General features: G+C 44.3%; 1 protein-coding gene and 1 long non-coding RNA gene across 3 annotated transcripts in view; one reads left to right on the forward strand and one right to left on the reverse strand.

The window, feature by feature from the left end:
* Positions 1–18,952, reverse strand: part of LOC139754232 (uncharacterized) — an 84,646-nt gene that overhangs the window by 47,791 nt on the left and 17,903 nt on the right. The window lies entirely within an intron of this gene.
* Positions 1–18,952, forward strand: part of LOC139754231 (lysocardiolipin acyltransferase 1-like) — a 53,368-nt gene that overhangs the window by 19,803 nt on the left and 14,613 nt on the right. The window contains exons 2-3 of one of the 2 annotated variants that reach the window (XM_071671539.1): positions 16,705–16,892; positions 17,852–17,978. In XM_071671539.1, coding sequence (XP_071527640.1) covers positions 16,723–16,892; positions 17,852–17,978 — 297 coding nt within the window. In that variant the 5' untranslated portion in view covers positions 16,705–16,722. The remainder of the gene's footprint in view (positions 1–16,704; positions 16,893–17,851; positions 17,979–18,952) is intronic. The other variant, XM_071671540.1, reaches the window with a different exon arrangement.

The following is an 18,952-nucleotide window of genomic DNA, read 5'->3' on the forward strand; positions in this document are numbered from 1 at the left end:
GAGAGAGAGAGAGAGAGAGAGAGAGAGAGAGAGAGAGAGAGAGAGAGAGAGAGCCTACCTTCCTATCTATCTATCTATCGACGTGAACCATGCTTATAATATCTCATGAACTGAACTTCTCTAGCCAAAGTGCACGCACCACCAACCCTGCTTTACATCATGCGTAACTTATACAAGAAAATGACTAAAAAAAAAAAAATAAATGACGTGACTTAACAACAAATGAATAACAGGAAGGAAAGCAGAGTTTCACTGTACTTATTGCTTCCTGACGACGTAAAAAAAGTACAATAAAATGAACGCTAATTTTTGCCAAGTGACCTGAGACAGAGGTTCAAACTAATTCTAAACAATTGGTTAATAATTTGCTTATGTTTTCTCCTTTTGCGCCCTAAAAAAAGCTTAATCTCTTTCTCTCCAATTTTTCTCTCTCTTTTCGCCTCCCATTCGGTCTTTCTTTCCCTCCCTCTGATCGTCACCCATTCCAGCAATGGTTCCTGGTGTGTTCAAAGCCACTCGGGTCATTCAGACGTCACTCGCTGTGAGCTAGTACGCCTTCCACCAGACAGACATGAACCGGATACACTGCCACCTAAGAGAGCGGGGTTGGGCTGGTCCTGGCTGGCTGACCACCACCACACATACGATCACCCCCCTCACGTCCCATCACCTTCCTTCCTTCACGGTAACAGTTCTCCCTCAGGGAGGTGCCCCTGCCTCGACGCTGTTATTAAAATCGATACAGGAGTTCATTCTCGCCGTGATACAAGGGCCACGGAGGGGCTTCCGGTGATAAATTTCAGCGCCTGGGTATTAGAGACAAGGCCATTATGACACAGTGAGTCCATGATGAGCAGCGACCATGTTATAATCATGGTCTTAAATCAGCTGCTCAACCGCTCCTTTGACGAACCCCAAACACAAGAACACTCGCCACTCGTGTATCGCTGGGTCACATCTTACGAGCGCTAAACGCTAAGCAGGCCTCGCCTACCCTGTCATTATGCACTACACCACCTATACACGTATTCCAATTATGATGTTACGCCTCAAGTCCAGAAATATTCTATGTCTTGCAGGACCCAAGTGGGAATTTTAAGACCCGTACCACTCGCTATCCTCACTCTATCGGCAGGTGTTAAGAGAGAGGTTTGATCCTTCGTGAAGGGCGTTCATGAAGCCATAATAACATATAAGAGTTTTAACCCCTCTATGTGAACACCTTGACGCTCCATTTGTGTTTACACAGCCTTGACCTCGGCAAAACATGTTCTTAAGTAATAGGCAAGTATTCTCTCTCTCTCTCTCTCTCTCTCTCTCTCTCTCTCTCTCTCTCTCTCTCTCTCTCTCTCCGTATGCTAATTTATCTAAACACATCATACACTCTAAAAATACTCTATACCAGTTTCTAGAGCCCTCAATGTACCATTTTGTGTGCTACGTGTCAAAGAAGTGGAAAATCTGGTTTTAATAAAGCTACAGCTATACTTTCGAAGCCTCTCACATCCTAAGACGTGCAATCTTATTCAGTATTTCCTGGCTGCTGGCCTCCGCAGTGTAAGTGTTCCCTTCTACACTCTGTACACAAACGAATGAACACACGACAACAAGTACATATATAAATCTCTGGGTACTCGCGAGATTGTCCTATGATAGCGGAGGAGAGATCAGAATCTCACGAGCTATGTGAGCAGAAGGTGTGTGTGTGTGTGTGTGTGTGTGTGTGTGTGTGTGTGTGTGTGTGTGTGTGTGTGTGTGAGAGAGAGAGAGAGAGAGAGAGAGAGAGAGAGAGAGAGAGAGAGAGAGAGAGAGAGAGTGAAAAAAAATAAAAGAGCAAGATGACGACATAAACAGGAACATATGAAGACTGATTTCTAGGTACGAGGGCACAAGGAACACTAGGCTTAGCCTTGAGCCAAAATATTCGTCAAATCTGTTTTTAAATTCGTTTATGAAGTTGGTTTCAATTACTCTTGTTAGTAAGTCAAGAACTTTGCCTCATTGGAAGTAAAGCGCATGCTTACGAACTTGTATCCATTACCACAATTTAAATCAGACACGTTGGCTTAACCAGCTGCTTCAATCAAGACTTCTGAAATTTTTGTTAGCTACATCACACCACCTCATAACCTTCTCAGAGAAGTTAGATAAGCTCGTCTTAACCTCTTTCACAGGATTTGTTTCTCAGAAATAAGTAGATCAGCTAAAACTAGACCATAGTAATCAAAGTTGGGTCACCAAAAAAAAAAAAAAAAAAAAGCGAATCAGAAAGACGAACGATTTGTGTCTTGGATAAGAATTCGCATGTCTTTGCTCTGAAGCACAAATTTCGTTCGCCTTTTTGACTGCGTCGACTCACTGCTTGCTGGGCTGTAGGTCAAGGATCATTATCACGCCTTTCCCCCTCCATTTAGTGGATTAGCAAGGTGGTCACGCAGGAACCCGCCACTGACCACTAGAGGGCATGTCATTCCTCCAATATCCAGGACTCGGCTCTGTCCTGTCTCCATGCGCCTCCCCATGCCACAGTAGCTCCTACATGACACCCTCCACACCTAGGGATTCTTGAGATCTACCGTCTCTCTTTTTCTTTTCTCCTTAGTTCCTTTGGTGACTTCTTCTGCGCCTCCTCCGGATCCACTTCCTGCTCACCGCCTCATTATTCCATCCCTCCACTTCAGGATCATTCAACCCTGATTCTCCACTGAAGAGCTTCTTTACTGTCTCTCACAGTCATCCAGCTGTCCATCGCTCTCTCTCTCTCTCTCTCTCTCTCTCTCTCTCTCTCTCTCTCTCTCTCTCTCTCTCTCTCTCTCTCGGCTGACACTTCCACTGTGATCACAGGCACCTCGGGCGACGAGTGCATAACGTAAGGGGAAACCCTCCTTGCACAACGCCACTGATATCAATCGCAAAAAAAAAAAAAAAAAAAAAACCACTTTGAACGGTCTTACAAAACCACGTCAATTCCTTTCCTACCAACATACCTTCTTTATCTCACTTTGGCGGCATCTCTTCAACGTATGCAGTTAATTCTTCTGTTATACACTGTCTCCTCAGCGTTCGTGTGTCTCTCTAAAGCAAGCCTGAGTCTGCCTACTGGATGTATCTGTTAGTCTCGTCACAGGATCAGCGGCTGGGCCATGGCATGTCAACTTTGATTGAGGGCGTCACACGTCCGTGTCAGAATTGCCAAGGACATTCATCTTTAAACCCTTCGTCCCTAGTTCTCTTTTTTTTTTAGGGTATGAGGGCTGATAGGCGATGGGCAGTCGATAGCTCCCTCATAAATCTTGAGATGACCTCATGAACTTAGCACAAAAAAAAAAATGAGAACAGAGTTATCTATTCCCTGTCGAAAACAGAGGGGAGGGGAGGAAGGGGTGTGATTTGGCCATTGTTTGCTTCTTGTTTCAAATGTTGTTTGCTGATCTGGGGCAAACGTCCGTTTGTTTCCATTATTTGCTGTCGAAGGTAAATACAATGTCTGCTTTTCCTTGTTTGCCTCTCTCTCTCTCTCTCTCTCTCTCTCTCTCTCTCTCTCTCTCTCTCTCTCTCTCTCTCTCTCTCTCTCTCTCTCTCTCTCTCATCCTCCATCTTTTTTCTACCTTTTTTTTTTCTATCTAATCATCCATATAATACTCACATGTTATCATCACCCCAAAAACTTACTTCAAGACGAGGCACTGGGGCAACCAAACCCTGGGACCCTTTACCCAGGAGATCCTGCAGCTTCAAGTCTGCGCAACGTTCAGCAACAGGGATAAGATGGACTCCTCTGAAGTGCTAAATTCTTCAACGAGACTTTTCTATCCTCAACTGATGATGAAATAGTCTCCACAAGGACGACTTTTCACTCGTGGAGAAACTTCAAGCAGGCAAAATCCGGTAACTCATATATATATATATATATATATATATATATATATATATATATATATATATATATATATATATATATATATGCTGCAATGCTTCGCTTATAATCACCGAAAGAATCTGGCAGCTGTAAGCTTAGAAGGGGGGTGGAGGGTGCCAAGAAATCTACGTCTTGTGTTCACAACAAAAAGGACACATCAAAGGAGTCAACGCCTTGCTCCACAGGCGAGGGCAGACCCAGAGGGGTAGACACGAACCTACCCGGTGATCTACTGAGGGAGGGAGAGAGAGAGAGAGAGAGAGAGAGAGAGAGAGAGAGAGAGAGAGAGAGAGAGAGAGAGAGAGACGAGACACACATACAGACACACACACGAATACAAACAGGTGAAAAGCCCCACAGGTTCCATTAGGCACAGTGCCATGCGGAGCCCAGGGAGCCAGCAGCAGCAGCAGCACCACAACCCTCCTCCCTCCCTCACTCACTCACTCCCGACCTACCTACCAACCCCGACGCCCCCGGTCCACGTCCCTCTGTGTTGACAGTGCTCGCCGTCGCCGCCGCGCCCCCTCGGACGAGAGAGAGAGAGAGAGAAAGAGAGAGAGAGAGAGAGAGAGAGAGAGAGAGAGAGAGAGAGAGAGAGAGAGAGAGAGAGAGAGAGAGAGAGAAAGCTCTCCGCCTGTACCTCAGCTTTACTTAAAACTTACCGGTTATCACCCGCCGTAAACCCCCCCCCCACACACTCTCACCCATCCCCCCGGTCCGCCACACTCTCTCTTCACCTTTTATTTCCGTTGACGCAAACGACTACTACTGAAAAACACCTCCTGAAACCCCCCCCGAGTCTGGCTGGAGTCTGGTTCTGTCCTGGTCGGTTCCTCCACTTCATCATCGGACGCCAGGAGGACGCTTAGAGGAAACTGTGGGACGTTCCGCTTGGAACTGGGCGCCAAAAAAAAAACACTCGGGGCAAACGGGTGAGCAGCGATGCAACCTGATGCAGGCTGACGGAGGCTGGGACAGAGTCCTCAACTCCACTCCCCTGTAACTGTGGTGCAGGTGCGGGAGGAACATGACTAAGGTCATCACCCACAGTGGGAGCGTTCTGAGCACACAGGTGGAGCGAATGGAGATGTTGCACTTACTTGGATCCACTTAAGCGTGTAAAGTGGAGAAGAATGATGCACTTTTAAGTGTGTGAAGTCCGCGTTCCACTTTAAACACATTGGGCATGGGCTGAGGACGTGTTTGAGTGAGGTCTGTGGCGGATCCTACCATGGAAATCGAAATGGACTTAATACCTTGAGGATATTCCCTCTAAGGCTCAGTCCTCTGTTCTTAACGCTACCTCGCCAATGAGGGAGATGGAGAATATATATTATATAATGTGATGAAGTCTGGTTTCTAAAAAGCGGGTGGAACTGGAATCCAAAACCAGTTTAAACCCATACGTGGCACTCTTAGTCTGTGTTGTCTCAGGTCTTATGTAAATCACGACACGTAGAGGTATGGCAGGCTGAAACAGATACCATTTCTTGAGTGGGTTTTATATGTTCTCTTAGCAAGAATCCCATATCCCTTGACATCTGCGTACATTACCCTGCACTGTCGTCTCTTGAAAGGCAATGCGTACATTACCCTGCACTGTCGTCTCTTGAAAGGCAATGTCTAATCGAGGCAAGATACCTTACAGTTATGTAATGACTGGCCCCTGTATTGTCATGTATAGACAATGGTCGTATATCACTTCACTACCCATGTAACGCGGTGTGTGTATCACGCGTCGTCTACAACTCTTGACAGTGAATCGGACGACCAAATCAGATGAGTTGGATTAGTCGGGCTTAAGCTCTTTCGACTGCCAGGGTCATTAAGACCGATAACGTTAGGTAGGTCATTACGACCGTAGAGTGAAAACAAAAAAAAAATGTTGACCACCTTCTTCAGGCGTTCAAAGCAAGTCTTTCTAAAGACCAGACCATCCACACTCTTATTGCATACTTGGCTCTTGTATATCAGTGCACCATAAACTTGCAGGAAGGTATTTCTGTCCCAGGAACAGCCAGGACTGCTCTAAATACGAGAGAAAAGTTGCCTCATCTGTATTTCTTGTTTCAGTGGTTCACATCTAAATAATTCAGGTCCCGAGATAATACAACGTGTTTCTTGTCATATCCCACTAAGGCAGTCACCAATTCGAGTCTGTTTCTCTGTCGCTGGCCGGGGGATCATACATGACTCCAGACTCTTACAAAATAAGGCTTGAAGAGGCTAATGCACAGGTTAGCTTCCTCACAAACGCTCGTAAACATCGAAACTTAAGCTCTTACTTCTGAGGCATGCTTCGAATCTTACTTATGAGCAATGCTTCGACTCTTACTTCTGAGACATGCTCCGAAGCTTAGCTTCAAATATCCGGACACCATCCCGAACGAGATAATCACTAAATGTCCATCATTCTATGATCGCAGTAGTTTACCCAGACGAGTGACGTGTCCCGCCACACAGACCAACTGTTCCTGATGCATCAGACATATGACGTCTCGGCTTTTAACATTAAAAACGAAGTGGGGGTGAAAGGCTTGTGTCACCGACTCTGCGTGCTCGCCAAGTTTCAGCTCGACTGTCCCTGGGATAATGGACTGACGCAGTCGTAACAACGTAGAAATAAAAAAAAGGAAAAAGAAATATGAAACACACCACATTTTCTACGTTTTCCCAACGAGCGCGACGGAACGAGGTTAAAAGATGTAAACTGGACTGAAGCCACATAATCAGCCTCGTGATCTTTACGTATGCTTTGTGGGCGAAGGAAAACCGACATCTTTTGCATCCTAGCCCTTTGTAGGTTCACTGTGAAAGCTAAAAGTGTAGAAGTTACTGGAGAGAAGGCAAGGCAACAGCGCATGTGGAATATACGAACACGAGAAGCTACTGTGAAGCACTGAGTGGCACCTGTAACTCAGCGAGGACCCACGAAGCCATTACAGAATTGGGTGGACGCGTGGAACTCAAGAGATGAGTGCCCACGTGTGTGTAACTCAATACGGGAGACCCAAGTGACTGTGGTGTTGGGTGACCGTCTGTTAGAGTGGGTGATTATGTAGTTCTGGGTGATGACAGATATCTGAGCAGAATTGCATGACCCTGTTACCTACAGGACTTAAGATCACAAAGCCATCTCAAGTCGGGGGGAAAAAAAAGAAGCGAAGGGAAGATTTTGCTGAAATATGAAGAGCATCAGACTTAAACTTTGAAAAGATTAAGGGCGAAGCAGTTAGGGAATTAAGGGAAGGGTCTGACAAAAAAAAAAAAGCTGAAGCCAAAAGACAGGACAGAGACAGCATGTTTACTTTTCGTCAAATACGATGGAAATCACGACAATGTATGAAACAACAATAATATCATGTGATGATGAAATGAATGAGAAAGATGGAAATGCGAGACCAAAGTCTGAAAAAAAAACGAATGAATGACTACAATAAAGAGATAAAAGAAGAAGAAGAAGAAGAAGAAGAAGAAGAAGAAGAAGAAGAAGAAGAAGTGGTTATAAAATATGCTTCCAGACACACGCGAGATGTCAGTAAAAGATGAGAGGAATATTTTTTTGGATGATGTGTTGAGTGTCTGATGTGCGTCTCGCAGAGTATTGCGTGGGCGAACGAGTCTCAGGCGCCATGGCCTGGCATGGGTTGGAGAACACTACACACACACACTGGTGTCTGCTGATGATGCTCTGGGGTCGTACATATTCTGAATCTGTGTAGCACAAGAGCCGACGGAAATGAACTGAACCATAAATATATAAAGTGCAAAAGCTGCTAAGGATTTCGGTAAATATACTAACCTATGTTTATGTCTGGGGATTACGGGGGTATAATGTAATGTACACGTATCATTCGTTCGTAAAAATCCGCTTGTTTCGTCGCCATCACTTCTTGTCATGAGATCCCTCGTCCCCACGTTGCAGTTCAGCGCCACAACTGCATCGACTTCCCAAACCAACTCGTACAGACAACAAACAACATCCCTACCCTAACCACTGAACAGCAATAACAATGAACATCAAGATGCCTTCATTCAACATAGCGCTTCTCACTCGTTCAACACGACAAAGAAAACGACGATACGGTTCACGTCTTGGTTGGGGTGTTCTTGCCCTCTCGTCAAACCGGTTCCTGGGCCACGAGAAGACGTATCAGTTATGCTCAGAGGGGATCAGGTGTCCCCACCAGGGAATCGAATTCTAAATGAATTTCTACAATGATCCCTTAAGCTCAGAATCAGAGACTTTACAATTACCGAATCCGCGACTGTGTAGGGTATGTGGCACAGGTTTCATTTCAGCATATTCTGCTACGTAGACACAAATATCAGTAGCTGTCTCAGTGTTGTCAGGACAACAAAGACAACGACAATCACAAACAACAACACCAACAACAACAATATGAATAAATAAATAATAATAATAATAATAATAATAATAATAATAATAATAATAATAAAAATAATAAATAATAATAATAATATTCATAATAATATTTATAATTATAATGACAATAATAATAATAACAATAACAATAATAATAATAATAATAATAATAATAATAATAATAATAATAAAAATAATAATAACAATATAAGCTATAGTAACAACCACCATGATACTAATGATAATGATAATAAATGAATGAATAAATAATAAGTTTTCTCATCATTCTCGTGATCAACACGGTAATCTATTATGCTGTTAACGTCGCTGGTGATATATACAAACACGAGTGTTGGAGCTGTGCCACGTACCAGGTGTTCAGGGGGACAGCCACTCAATGCAAGGACGCAGCTCACTGCTCAGTGATGAAGACAGACAGACAGACACACACACACACACACACACACAAACGCGCGCGCGAGGTTAAAACCTAAAATGCCAAGAGTTACGAATGATTCGCGAATGATTCGTAAAAACTATCATTTCACGGAACAGGAACGTTCACTTATGAACAGGCGGGAACATGGAACGCTTCTTTACGTACGAGTTCTTATGTTAGAGTGTCTGAGGGTTCAGGCATGAGAGGGGCGCCAGGATGTTTTCTTTTATTTTCCAGCAAGAGTTGTAGACCCAGCAAGAGAGTTGTAGACTCAGCAAGAGAGTTGTAGACCCGTGGAAAAAGCTAAGCCAAAAGGAAAGACATTCGACTAATACTGGAAAATTGATATATATATATATATATATATATATATATATATATATATATATATATATATATATATATATATATATATATATATATCACTACCTCGCTAACGCGGGAGACAGCGACAAAGCAAAATGAATATAAATATAAATATATATATATATATATATATATATATATATATATATATATATATATATATATATATATATACACGATGGAAAAAAATGGAAAAGAATTGGGGCACCACGAGTGTATGGCACCCTCCCCCATAAATACGTAAATACATAAAGGTATTAAAAAACACGAGAGCCATTTTGATCTTTTCAGTGCCAAAACGTACGAAAGTGATCCATACCGTTAATTGCTTTTGAAGTCGTAATGATCTACATTAAAAGGCAAGTTTGTGTACTGATCTATACTAAAAGGCAAGTTTGTGTACTGAAAATCATTCTTAAATAAAAGAATCATTACAATGCAATAGTTACAAAAAAAAAAAGACACTGACATAAAATAAAGGAAGACAAAATATTCTAAAAGACTCCCAAATCGACCAACATAACGAACAAAATAATTCAGTTACTAGTGAAGGTCACCGTCACACGAAATTCGTAGTGGGCAAAGATTCGGAGGCAAGGCTTCATGTAACATAATGTAAATAACAAAATAAATAAGTGTATGCGTTACGATTTATTGCAGGCTGATGTGAACTCTCAAAATAATTAGAAAAACTATTTCAATCACATACAAGAAGTAATCTCATGAAAAGGGGCCAATTTACAGACGTATTATAAATGAGAACCATCGTAAAAGTTTTTTTTGCTCTATACGAACGACTTACGATATAGAGACGAGGGAGTCTGCTGGTGCCAGCCAACTAAGTAGCCCTGTTTTAGGTCAACTATAGATGGGGTTGAAGTGGGATGGTACACAGAGGAACTGAAAAACAAAGGGCAAGAAGTTTGTGCCAGTTTAGACAGGGTTCATGATCTGTCATGTATGCGGTACCGCCTGACGGAGGAGGAGGAGGAGGTGTCAGGCAAGGCTGAGAGAGACGAGACTTCGGGTGGAGTTTGGAGTGATGGGTGATGGTAGGTGGTGTTCGTGATGGGTGATGGTAGGTGGTGTTCGTGATGGGTGATGGTAGGTGGTGTTCGTAGTGGGTGATGGTAGGTGGTGTTCGTGATGGGTTGGGGTAGGTGGTGTTCGTAGTGGGTGATGGTAGGTGGTGTTCGTGATGATGGGTGATGGTAGGTGGTGTTCGTGATGATGGGTGATGGTAGGTGGTGTTCGTGATGATGGGTGATGGTAGGTGGCGTTCGTAGTGATGGTAGGTGGTGTTGGTAACTGTGTAGGTGATAATAGTGAGGGGGGGGTAGGTTTATAATAATGCGAGTCATTACGGGTCATGTGGTTACGACTCGCCAGGTTCAAGCCTTACCTCGAGCTTTTGTTAATGACAGCCCGTTTTCTTTTTTGTGGGTGTCATTACTAAGTCGTGTGTGTGTGTGTGTGTGTGTGTGTGTGTGTGTGTGTGTGTGTGTGTTGTTTACGGTATGACTGCCGTCAAGTGCTTGTGGTGATAGAAGCCGTCGTCTCTGGTGATGACAGCAGGAGTTAATGCTCATGATAGTGACATTATATATATATATATATATATATATATATATATATATATATATATATATATATATATATATATATATATATATATATATATATATTCCTATGAGTCCACGGGGAAAATGGTGTATATCAACTGACTTATATTTCTCTCTTGTTTCTCCCCTGATGATGTGATTATTACACGAAAGTGCACTTGGGAACTTATCGTGTTTCATATATATATATATATATATATATATATATATATATATATATATATATATATATATATATATATATATACAAGACCTGTATAAACATCACGTAGAGTGGAGGTGCCGGCACAACACACAAGAGACACGGGAGGGCCATTACCAACCCGCCATGTTCTAATAAAAGCCATTTGCGTAACAGTCAGTCACGCTTTCGCATCATCTCCCCGCATGTTGTGCTCGCATGGCACAGAGAAGCTCTCCCCTCCTTTCCGGGCTACCTACCCCACCCTGCCGTATACCACAGACTCCTCCCGCATGAGTAATCACAGGATATAACAATGCGCCGCATTACCCTGACGCATGAGGGTATCATTAACAAAGTCTCCCGCATTAATGTCGACTGGTCCTCAACTCGCTCGCCCGCTCGCTTGCTCCCTCGCTCGCTCGCTCGCCACCAACAGTCGTCGTCATGCCGAACGAAACTGGTTTTATCCAGTCCCACCGACAGCTTGGACAGTGAGCCCCAGGTGACGTCAGTGACCTCGAAGATGTCACAAGCTTCCCGAGAGGTCAGACGATCGGGAGGCGGAGCCACATCTTGACCTGTTTTTGAAACTCGTCGCAACAAAAGAACATCGCGGTGGATGTATTTTCTCTTTCTTCTTCGTCGTAAGCTTCCACTGTAGCATCTAGAAACCTGACACTAGAGCCGTGCCACTATTTCAATTTCCATTATGGATCAGTTTTCAGGGGCAAGTTTCAGCATCAAGGAACTGTTTGTGGTCAGAACAGCTGATCTGCCGTCAGTCAAAGCCAGCGGTACGGTTCAATGCGAGGTACATGTTCTTGTTCGTATGTTATACGTTTAACATCTACTGGCAGACAACAGGAAAATGTCATCTTGGTTCCCACTGGATGGTGTGTGTCGGGCCACAGGCAAACATATGTACAAAGGCAAATCATCCATGGAGAACTTACTTGCTTTCTAAACAAACACCTGTGAGCATACGTCTCGATAATCATAACCCAAGGGTTGTATATCCAGTGGTATGGATAATCATAACCCAAGGGTTGTATATCCAGTGGTATGGATAATCATAACCCAAGGGTTGTATATCCAGTGGTATGGATAATCATAACCCAAGGGTTGTATATCCAGTGGTATGGATAATCATAACCCAAGGGTTGTATATCCAGTGGTATGGATAATCATAACCCAAGGGTTGTATATCCAGTGGTATGGATAATCATAACCCAAGGGTTGTATATCCAGTGGTATGGATAATCATAACCCAAGGGTTGTATATCCAGTGGTATGGATAATCATAACACAAGGGTTGTATATCCAGTGGTATGGGTAAAACAAAGCCTGAGCCTCGAAGAAACTCCCAGTATCTTATTACTATGAGATATATGGACTGATACAGACCAATACGACAGAGGTTATCTGTCGCTAACTCGTGGGTTAGAATTATAACAGAAGATTCCAAGGTTTAACTCGGGTATGCAGTGGTTCTTGGAAGTGTTGAGGAGGCATGTATTAAGGGGCGAGAGGGGGTCGAGCGCTTACACAGTGGTGTGAACATCTTCCTACACGCCACAAAACATGGATAACACTCTCCGCGGTACAATACTTTCTACACACGGTACGATACTTCCTACTTACGGTGCGATACTTCCTACACACGGTACGATACTTCCTACTTACGGTACGATACTTCCTACACACGGTACGATACTTCCTACACACAGTACGATACTTCCTACTTACGGTGCGATACTTCCCACGAAGATTATGTCTGGCTCAGCAAGTGTCATCAAGACATGAACACCATCTTTCGCAACCAAGGCTAAGTCAGTTACTCTAATATGTCTATGTCTACTTCACTTACTCTAAACATGTCTATCACTAATGACTTCGATCCCTGACACACCCACACACACACACACACATCCTCAACCTATGTCTACTGTCATTCAGCAACACACAAGCTTCCACACTTAACACAAACGTCGTTTCTTAAACTTATACTTTACGCACTGTTCGTCCAGTGAGACAGAAGTCTCCAATCACACCAAGTCGATACGCAATAACACGTCCGTTATGACCCATCCCTAATCCTTCCTCTAGCAGCTGCATGAGAGATATCCCGTCAAACCTTAATTAATTCTCACACGGTATAAATCCACCTGTTTTGCTGTCAAGCGATGCTACAAATCTATCGACAGTAAAAGGTCAGTTCACATGTCCACGACCCAGTCCCGCGCTAACAGTGATACGTTCCTCGTTCCCCCTGTTCCGTCAAAACCTCAGATGTGTACCTCTGTTCATCCATAACTAGCGATTCGTTTCTTAGTTCCTTCACAACTGGTGATTCGTTCCTTTGTTCCTTCATAACTGGTGATTCGTTCCTCTGTTCCTTCATAAGTGGCGATTCGTTCCTCTGTTTCTTTATAACTGGCGATTCGTTCCTCTGTTCCTTCATAACTGGCGATTCGTTCCTCTGTTCCTTCATTAAAGAAGCTGACATCTGACATCAGCTCTGATATCCTGCTGCTTCCGTGAATTCGTTCCCAATCTGCAGTGTACCATGTCTTTATCACGAACTCCTTCCTCCATTCGCACGCACTCTCTCCTTCCTTCTGTACACACACTCTCTCTCTCTCTCTCTCTCTCTCTCTCTCTCTCTCTCTCTCTCTCTCTCTCTCTCTCTCTCTCTCTCTCCCTCTCTCTTTCTGTACTCCTTTCTCATCTATTCTCCTCTGCTCTCTCTCTCTCTCTCTCTCTCTCTCTCTCTCTCTCTCTCTCTCTCTCTCTCTCTCTCTCTCTCCTCTTCGCTGTGACTGACTGACCCAAAACCAAGAGACTGCTCCGTAACTGTGTTAAAAAAGAATAACTTCCAAATCAAGATTTCTTTTTCGGGTATGGCCAACGTGCACATACGAATACTAAGTTAGCATTTACGCTACACACGAACGTGAGACAGAAACGTCTTCGATGAGAGAAAGGCGACTGGGATATAATATTACATGATGGCGTTAGAAAGGTGGAACTCGAGTACTTTAAAACCACGAAAGCAGAACCCAGACGGCAGACGTCAAGTTATATTCATCTACAGAGACATTCTTTTGGGGGCTATATTTACATGGACGAACGACCTAGCGAGCCACATACAAGTATGCCTTTTTCAACTCCCTTCAGTCAGCAGCACCTGGCAAGGCAGCGAGGTCTTGCGACTCAACTGATGAGCTTGGCTTTATATATCATGTGAGTCAACCTCCTCTTATCTAACTGCATCAGGTGACCACCACCAGTTGTTAATCCCTGGTCATTCGACTCCACGACTCGATCCTCGAGGGAGTGGGTTGATACCACACTTCGCACACTCCTCTACCGAACGTGAAAGGTAATCAAAACTACACGAGAGATGATAAATACAAATGCAGGCACAAGAGGAAGGATAGACAGATACATAGACAGATATGTATGTAAAAGACACATAGGTACGTATGTAGGTAGGCAGGTAGATAGGTAGGTTGGTAGGTAGTTTGGTAGGTAGGTTGGTAGGTAGGCAGAAGGAACAGACTGAGATAGATATATATAAACAGACACATTCGTAGATCCTTTGAGATAGAGACCCGATGTATATACATGTTGGCAACTTGCAATATGGAGGACACTACTGATGACAAAAGAGGGTCAGCTGAAATGGAGCCGTTTCATGAAATCACGTAATTAATCATAAGATTTGCATGTAAAGGGGATATACAGGGGTTCACAATACGAACGAGAGAGAGAGAGAGAGAGAGAGAGAGAGAGAGAGAGAGAGAGAGAGAGAGAGAGAGAGAGAGAGAGAGAGAGAGAGAGAAATACTGTTAGATCCGACGCGCCTCTGCTGTGGCACGGATCACCTGTCTTGCGACGACCCCCCCGCTCTCTGCTCTCTTTGTAGTCAGAGAGAGAGAGAGAAAGCGAGCGAGCGACGCGTGTGATGACCTGAGGACGCACGGCATTGTGCATAACGGCCACGAGGCAGGGCACGACCGGTTGCATATGCAGAACTGATTCGAAAATAGAGCAAACACAGTCCACGGAAGTCGTCATGAGGTCTACTTAGACATGACCCTTGGGGTCATGGCTGACGCAAAGATGGCCAGCCTTGCGTGGTCTCGGGCAGTTCATGTCCCCCCCGTGGAGGGATCAAGTGATTACACGAACCAGGAGCAATGTACGACGACACGCGACCGGGCTTTAGAAGTGGGTGGTTAAGGAGGACAAGGTCATGAGTGTGGTGGGAGGGGAGATTTTTTTTGCACGTCCAGGAAAACTGCTGTTGTTGTGGAATGAGTGGGAGGCAACTCCCGCGCACCGCTGAGGCTTCCTAGGTTACCCAGTCTCGTCTGGGTTTTGGCCTTAAGGGTGATCATTTCTACCTGGCTACGCCTCTCTGTGATCAAGTTCCAGCCTCAGCTGAACATCGTGGAAGACACAGGGGCAGCATCGCCATTGACTCGACCACCTTGTGCCTACAATCTCCCTCACCAGTATGATCTATAATGGTATAGCAGCGACCTGAACGCTTTACCGCAGGATCACGCCTCACACCACTTTCCACCCAGTCGTTCATACATATCCCTACCAGGCTCAAAAAAAAAATCTCTCCATCTTATTATACAGATCAGGAATGTAGGACACTTTGTCATTATCCTCGTCGCAGACCATCTGGTCTTCTGTTATGTGGTCCTCCCATCCCGTCCTGATCCTCACCTTCATTGCGCCCACCTCAGCGGGCAAAAATCTCCGAAACTAATTTCGTTAGCGGCCGCGGGAGTGAGTGCTCTGACGACCGTCTCCATCCTCCCTCAACCGCCCGCACGGTATCAACGACCATTCGTAGCCATCTTGGTGGCTGGTAATATTGCTCGCTGGAACATCATTGCCTCGCCAGGGATTAGCATCAGCCAGGAGCCTTTGTGTATAAACCTCTCCACTCGACCGAAAGACCCGACAACATACGACCATCTGACTGAAAGTGGATTGGGTTCTTTCCCTGAGTTACGATGTTGGACCCCGCATCCCATCGTTCGACACACACACACACACACACACACACACACACACAGTATACTCACATAGGAATTCCACTCAAAATAACAGACCAGGTACATAATCACCAATGCAATACGAAGCCTTTATAGATGCGAAATATTCCCATAGTCTTACTTTGGAGCCACTAAGTTCTCAGCAGTAACTATGAAACACTACAGAGAGCAGCAAAAGGACCATAATTCAATTAGCTATGAAACCCCAAACTTCTTACTGAAATAGTTTGTCTTAAGTAAGACATTTTGAAGCAACCATTTCTTAATGTATTATCACAATCCTCCAATTCTACAATCCCGCTGACTGTACTGTGCATTTTCCTTTCTCATATTTTTGGCTAATTCAATTAAAAGATATTATAATTATCAGTCAATATTGGTATTATTATTACAACAACAACAACTACTACTACTACCATCATTATCATACTACTACTACTACTACTATTATTCATACTACTACTACTGCTGCTACTACTACTACTATTATTACTACTACTACTACTGCTACTACTACTACTATCATTACTACTGCTACTACTACTACTACTGCTGCTACTACTACCACGACTATTATTACAACTACTACTGCTACTACTGCTACTACTACTACTACTATCATTATTATCATCATCATTTTCTCAACGCTATAATTCCAGTGTGGAGCGTATGTGTACAAACCTCCTCATGAACCGTCTACCCCCAGCAGGTACGAGGACCCACCATGAGCGTGGGTGCAGAGGACGCAGGCGGAGGCGGTGACGGAGGCAGCACCGAGACCGAAGCCCCTAAGCCAGAGAGGCCCAAGTCCCTGAACGTGAGCAGCCTGGACCTGCTGGAGGAGCCCGTGACTTGGCAGGGATGGCTGCGGGGCATCACCTTCACCGTCCTCTGGTAAGGGCGTCTTCATCAGACGCCCTGGGGAAGGGGGCTGTCTGGCTGGCAGGCGTCAGTGAAATTAAGTGCTGAAAGAGGACACCTTTCACATCCTGCTACTACTACTACAACTACTACTACTACTACTACTACTGTTAATACCACCACTTACTCCTACTACTACTACCATTGTTACTGCTACTACTACTACTACTACTACTACTACAACTACTACTACTACTAATAATAATAATAATAATAATACTATTACTACTACTACTACCACCACTTACTACTACTACTACAAACGGCTACGAAGACCAATATTACCACTACTATTACCACAGAGAGAGAGAGAGAGAGAGAGAGAGAGAGAGAGAGAGAGAGAGAGAGAGAGAGAGAGAGAGAGAGAGACTCTACTCATGCACTTCGGAAAATTAATTGGCACACTCCCTCTGCCAAGCCAATATCAATAAATTCCCTCTCGGAGTCTGGTGGGATTTCCTTTTTACCAGAGCACAGTTCCCTCCTGCCTCATCTGTCTCCCCTTCCATGTAAGAACCAGTAACTCCTCCCCTCGCACTTCCCTTTCCCTGTCACCTTAAATTTCTAAGATGGACACGGAGGCAGAACACAGTCCCCTGAGGTAGCCCCATCACACGTCAGCTGTTCTCGTAATGTCACCAATGTTTCAGTAATCTTCATTACGCTGGACTGGGGTAAGTATGGCCCCCCCCCCACTTTCCACATTTTCCATTCTTGTTCCATTATCTTCCTCCTCCTCCTACTTCTCCTCCTCTTCTTCTTCTTCCTCTTCCACTCCTTCCTCCTTCCTATCCTCTCTCCAACTCTTCAGTTTAGCAATGCAGGACACCAATGTCTCTCCTCCAGTAGATAACCTCGCCACAGACCACCAGGTCTTCTGTTACCTGTCCCCTTCTACGAACTCTAACGTTATGGTTTTCTTTCTTTTCCAGGTACGGCTCGATCTTAATGGGGTTCTTCTCCTTGTACTGTCCCATCTTGCCACTGCTCTTCTTCTGTCGCCCCTTGTACAGGAGAACCACTGAAGTGATCTTCACCATGTGGGAGAGCTATGCTGTGGTGAGTCTGGCGGCCTTCCTTACACACTGAGCTTACACACAGCCCCCCCCCCCCCCCTCGGTCACCCTAGTCAACCCAATCCCCCAGGTCAAAGCAGAGCACTCAGCCATCCATTATCTTCAACATGTGGGAAAAAAAATGGATCAAAAAACCATTCTATAAGACTCTGTAATAGACGAGACTATAATAGACTGCCCTGTACCTCACTAAAACCTTTAACAGAGTTGGATATCTTTGTCGAAGCTTTATGTACCTTCTGGTCCCGCTTCCGTATGTGATGTGTGATTATCAACGGGTTACAATTCCTCTATCAGATAACGATATCAGATTACTGTCTGGGGCACCCGCATGGTTACCGTGGTTCATTCCCAATGTTCCACTGTGTTACACACGTCACACATCACACTGCGAACCGAATACTGCCCTACATGTTCGAATAGTGTGGCCAGAAACTGTGTCCACTTCTGTGCATAGTGTCGTAAAAAGCACGCTGGATATATAGCGAAAAGAACCCAAAAGTCGACCGAACAAACATAATACAATAGCTCAGTACGGCTAAATATAAAATGCATTGCATTTTCTGAGGTCTAAGTCCTTTAAGGAGTGATGCATTAAAGTTATCTAATTTCAGAATTAGATGTATCTACTAAGGTAATTCAATCCTATGCACTGATGTATACATTGCAGCCTCCCTTTCTCCTGCTGTGCCATTACATATGTCCCTTTCTTTTGCCTTTTCATTACGGGTCTCCTTTCAGTATGTCATGCACGTAAACACTTGATTATCACTGACGTGCTTTTCTTCCTATGACCCTCCTGTAGTAGTCGCTGATGGAGGTGGTGTTCAGATCTGAGCGTCCTCTTCTCCCGCCGACTCACTCCACATGTCCGTTTTCTCTTTCTTCCTCAGCCCACGTCTCCCCATTTTCTGCGGCATTTAAGCTTGTCAAGCCCTTAATACACGTCAGTGACGT

Source organism: Panulirus ornatus, chromosome 16 (assembly GCF_036320965.1).
Source record: "Panulirus ornatus isolate Po-2019 chromosome 16, ASM3632096v1, whole genome shotgun sequence".
NCBI classification, from domain to species: Eukaryota; Metazoa; Arthropoda; class Malacostraca; order Decapoda; family Palinuridae; genus Panulirus; species Panulirus ornatus.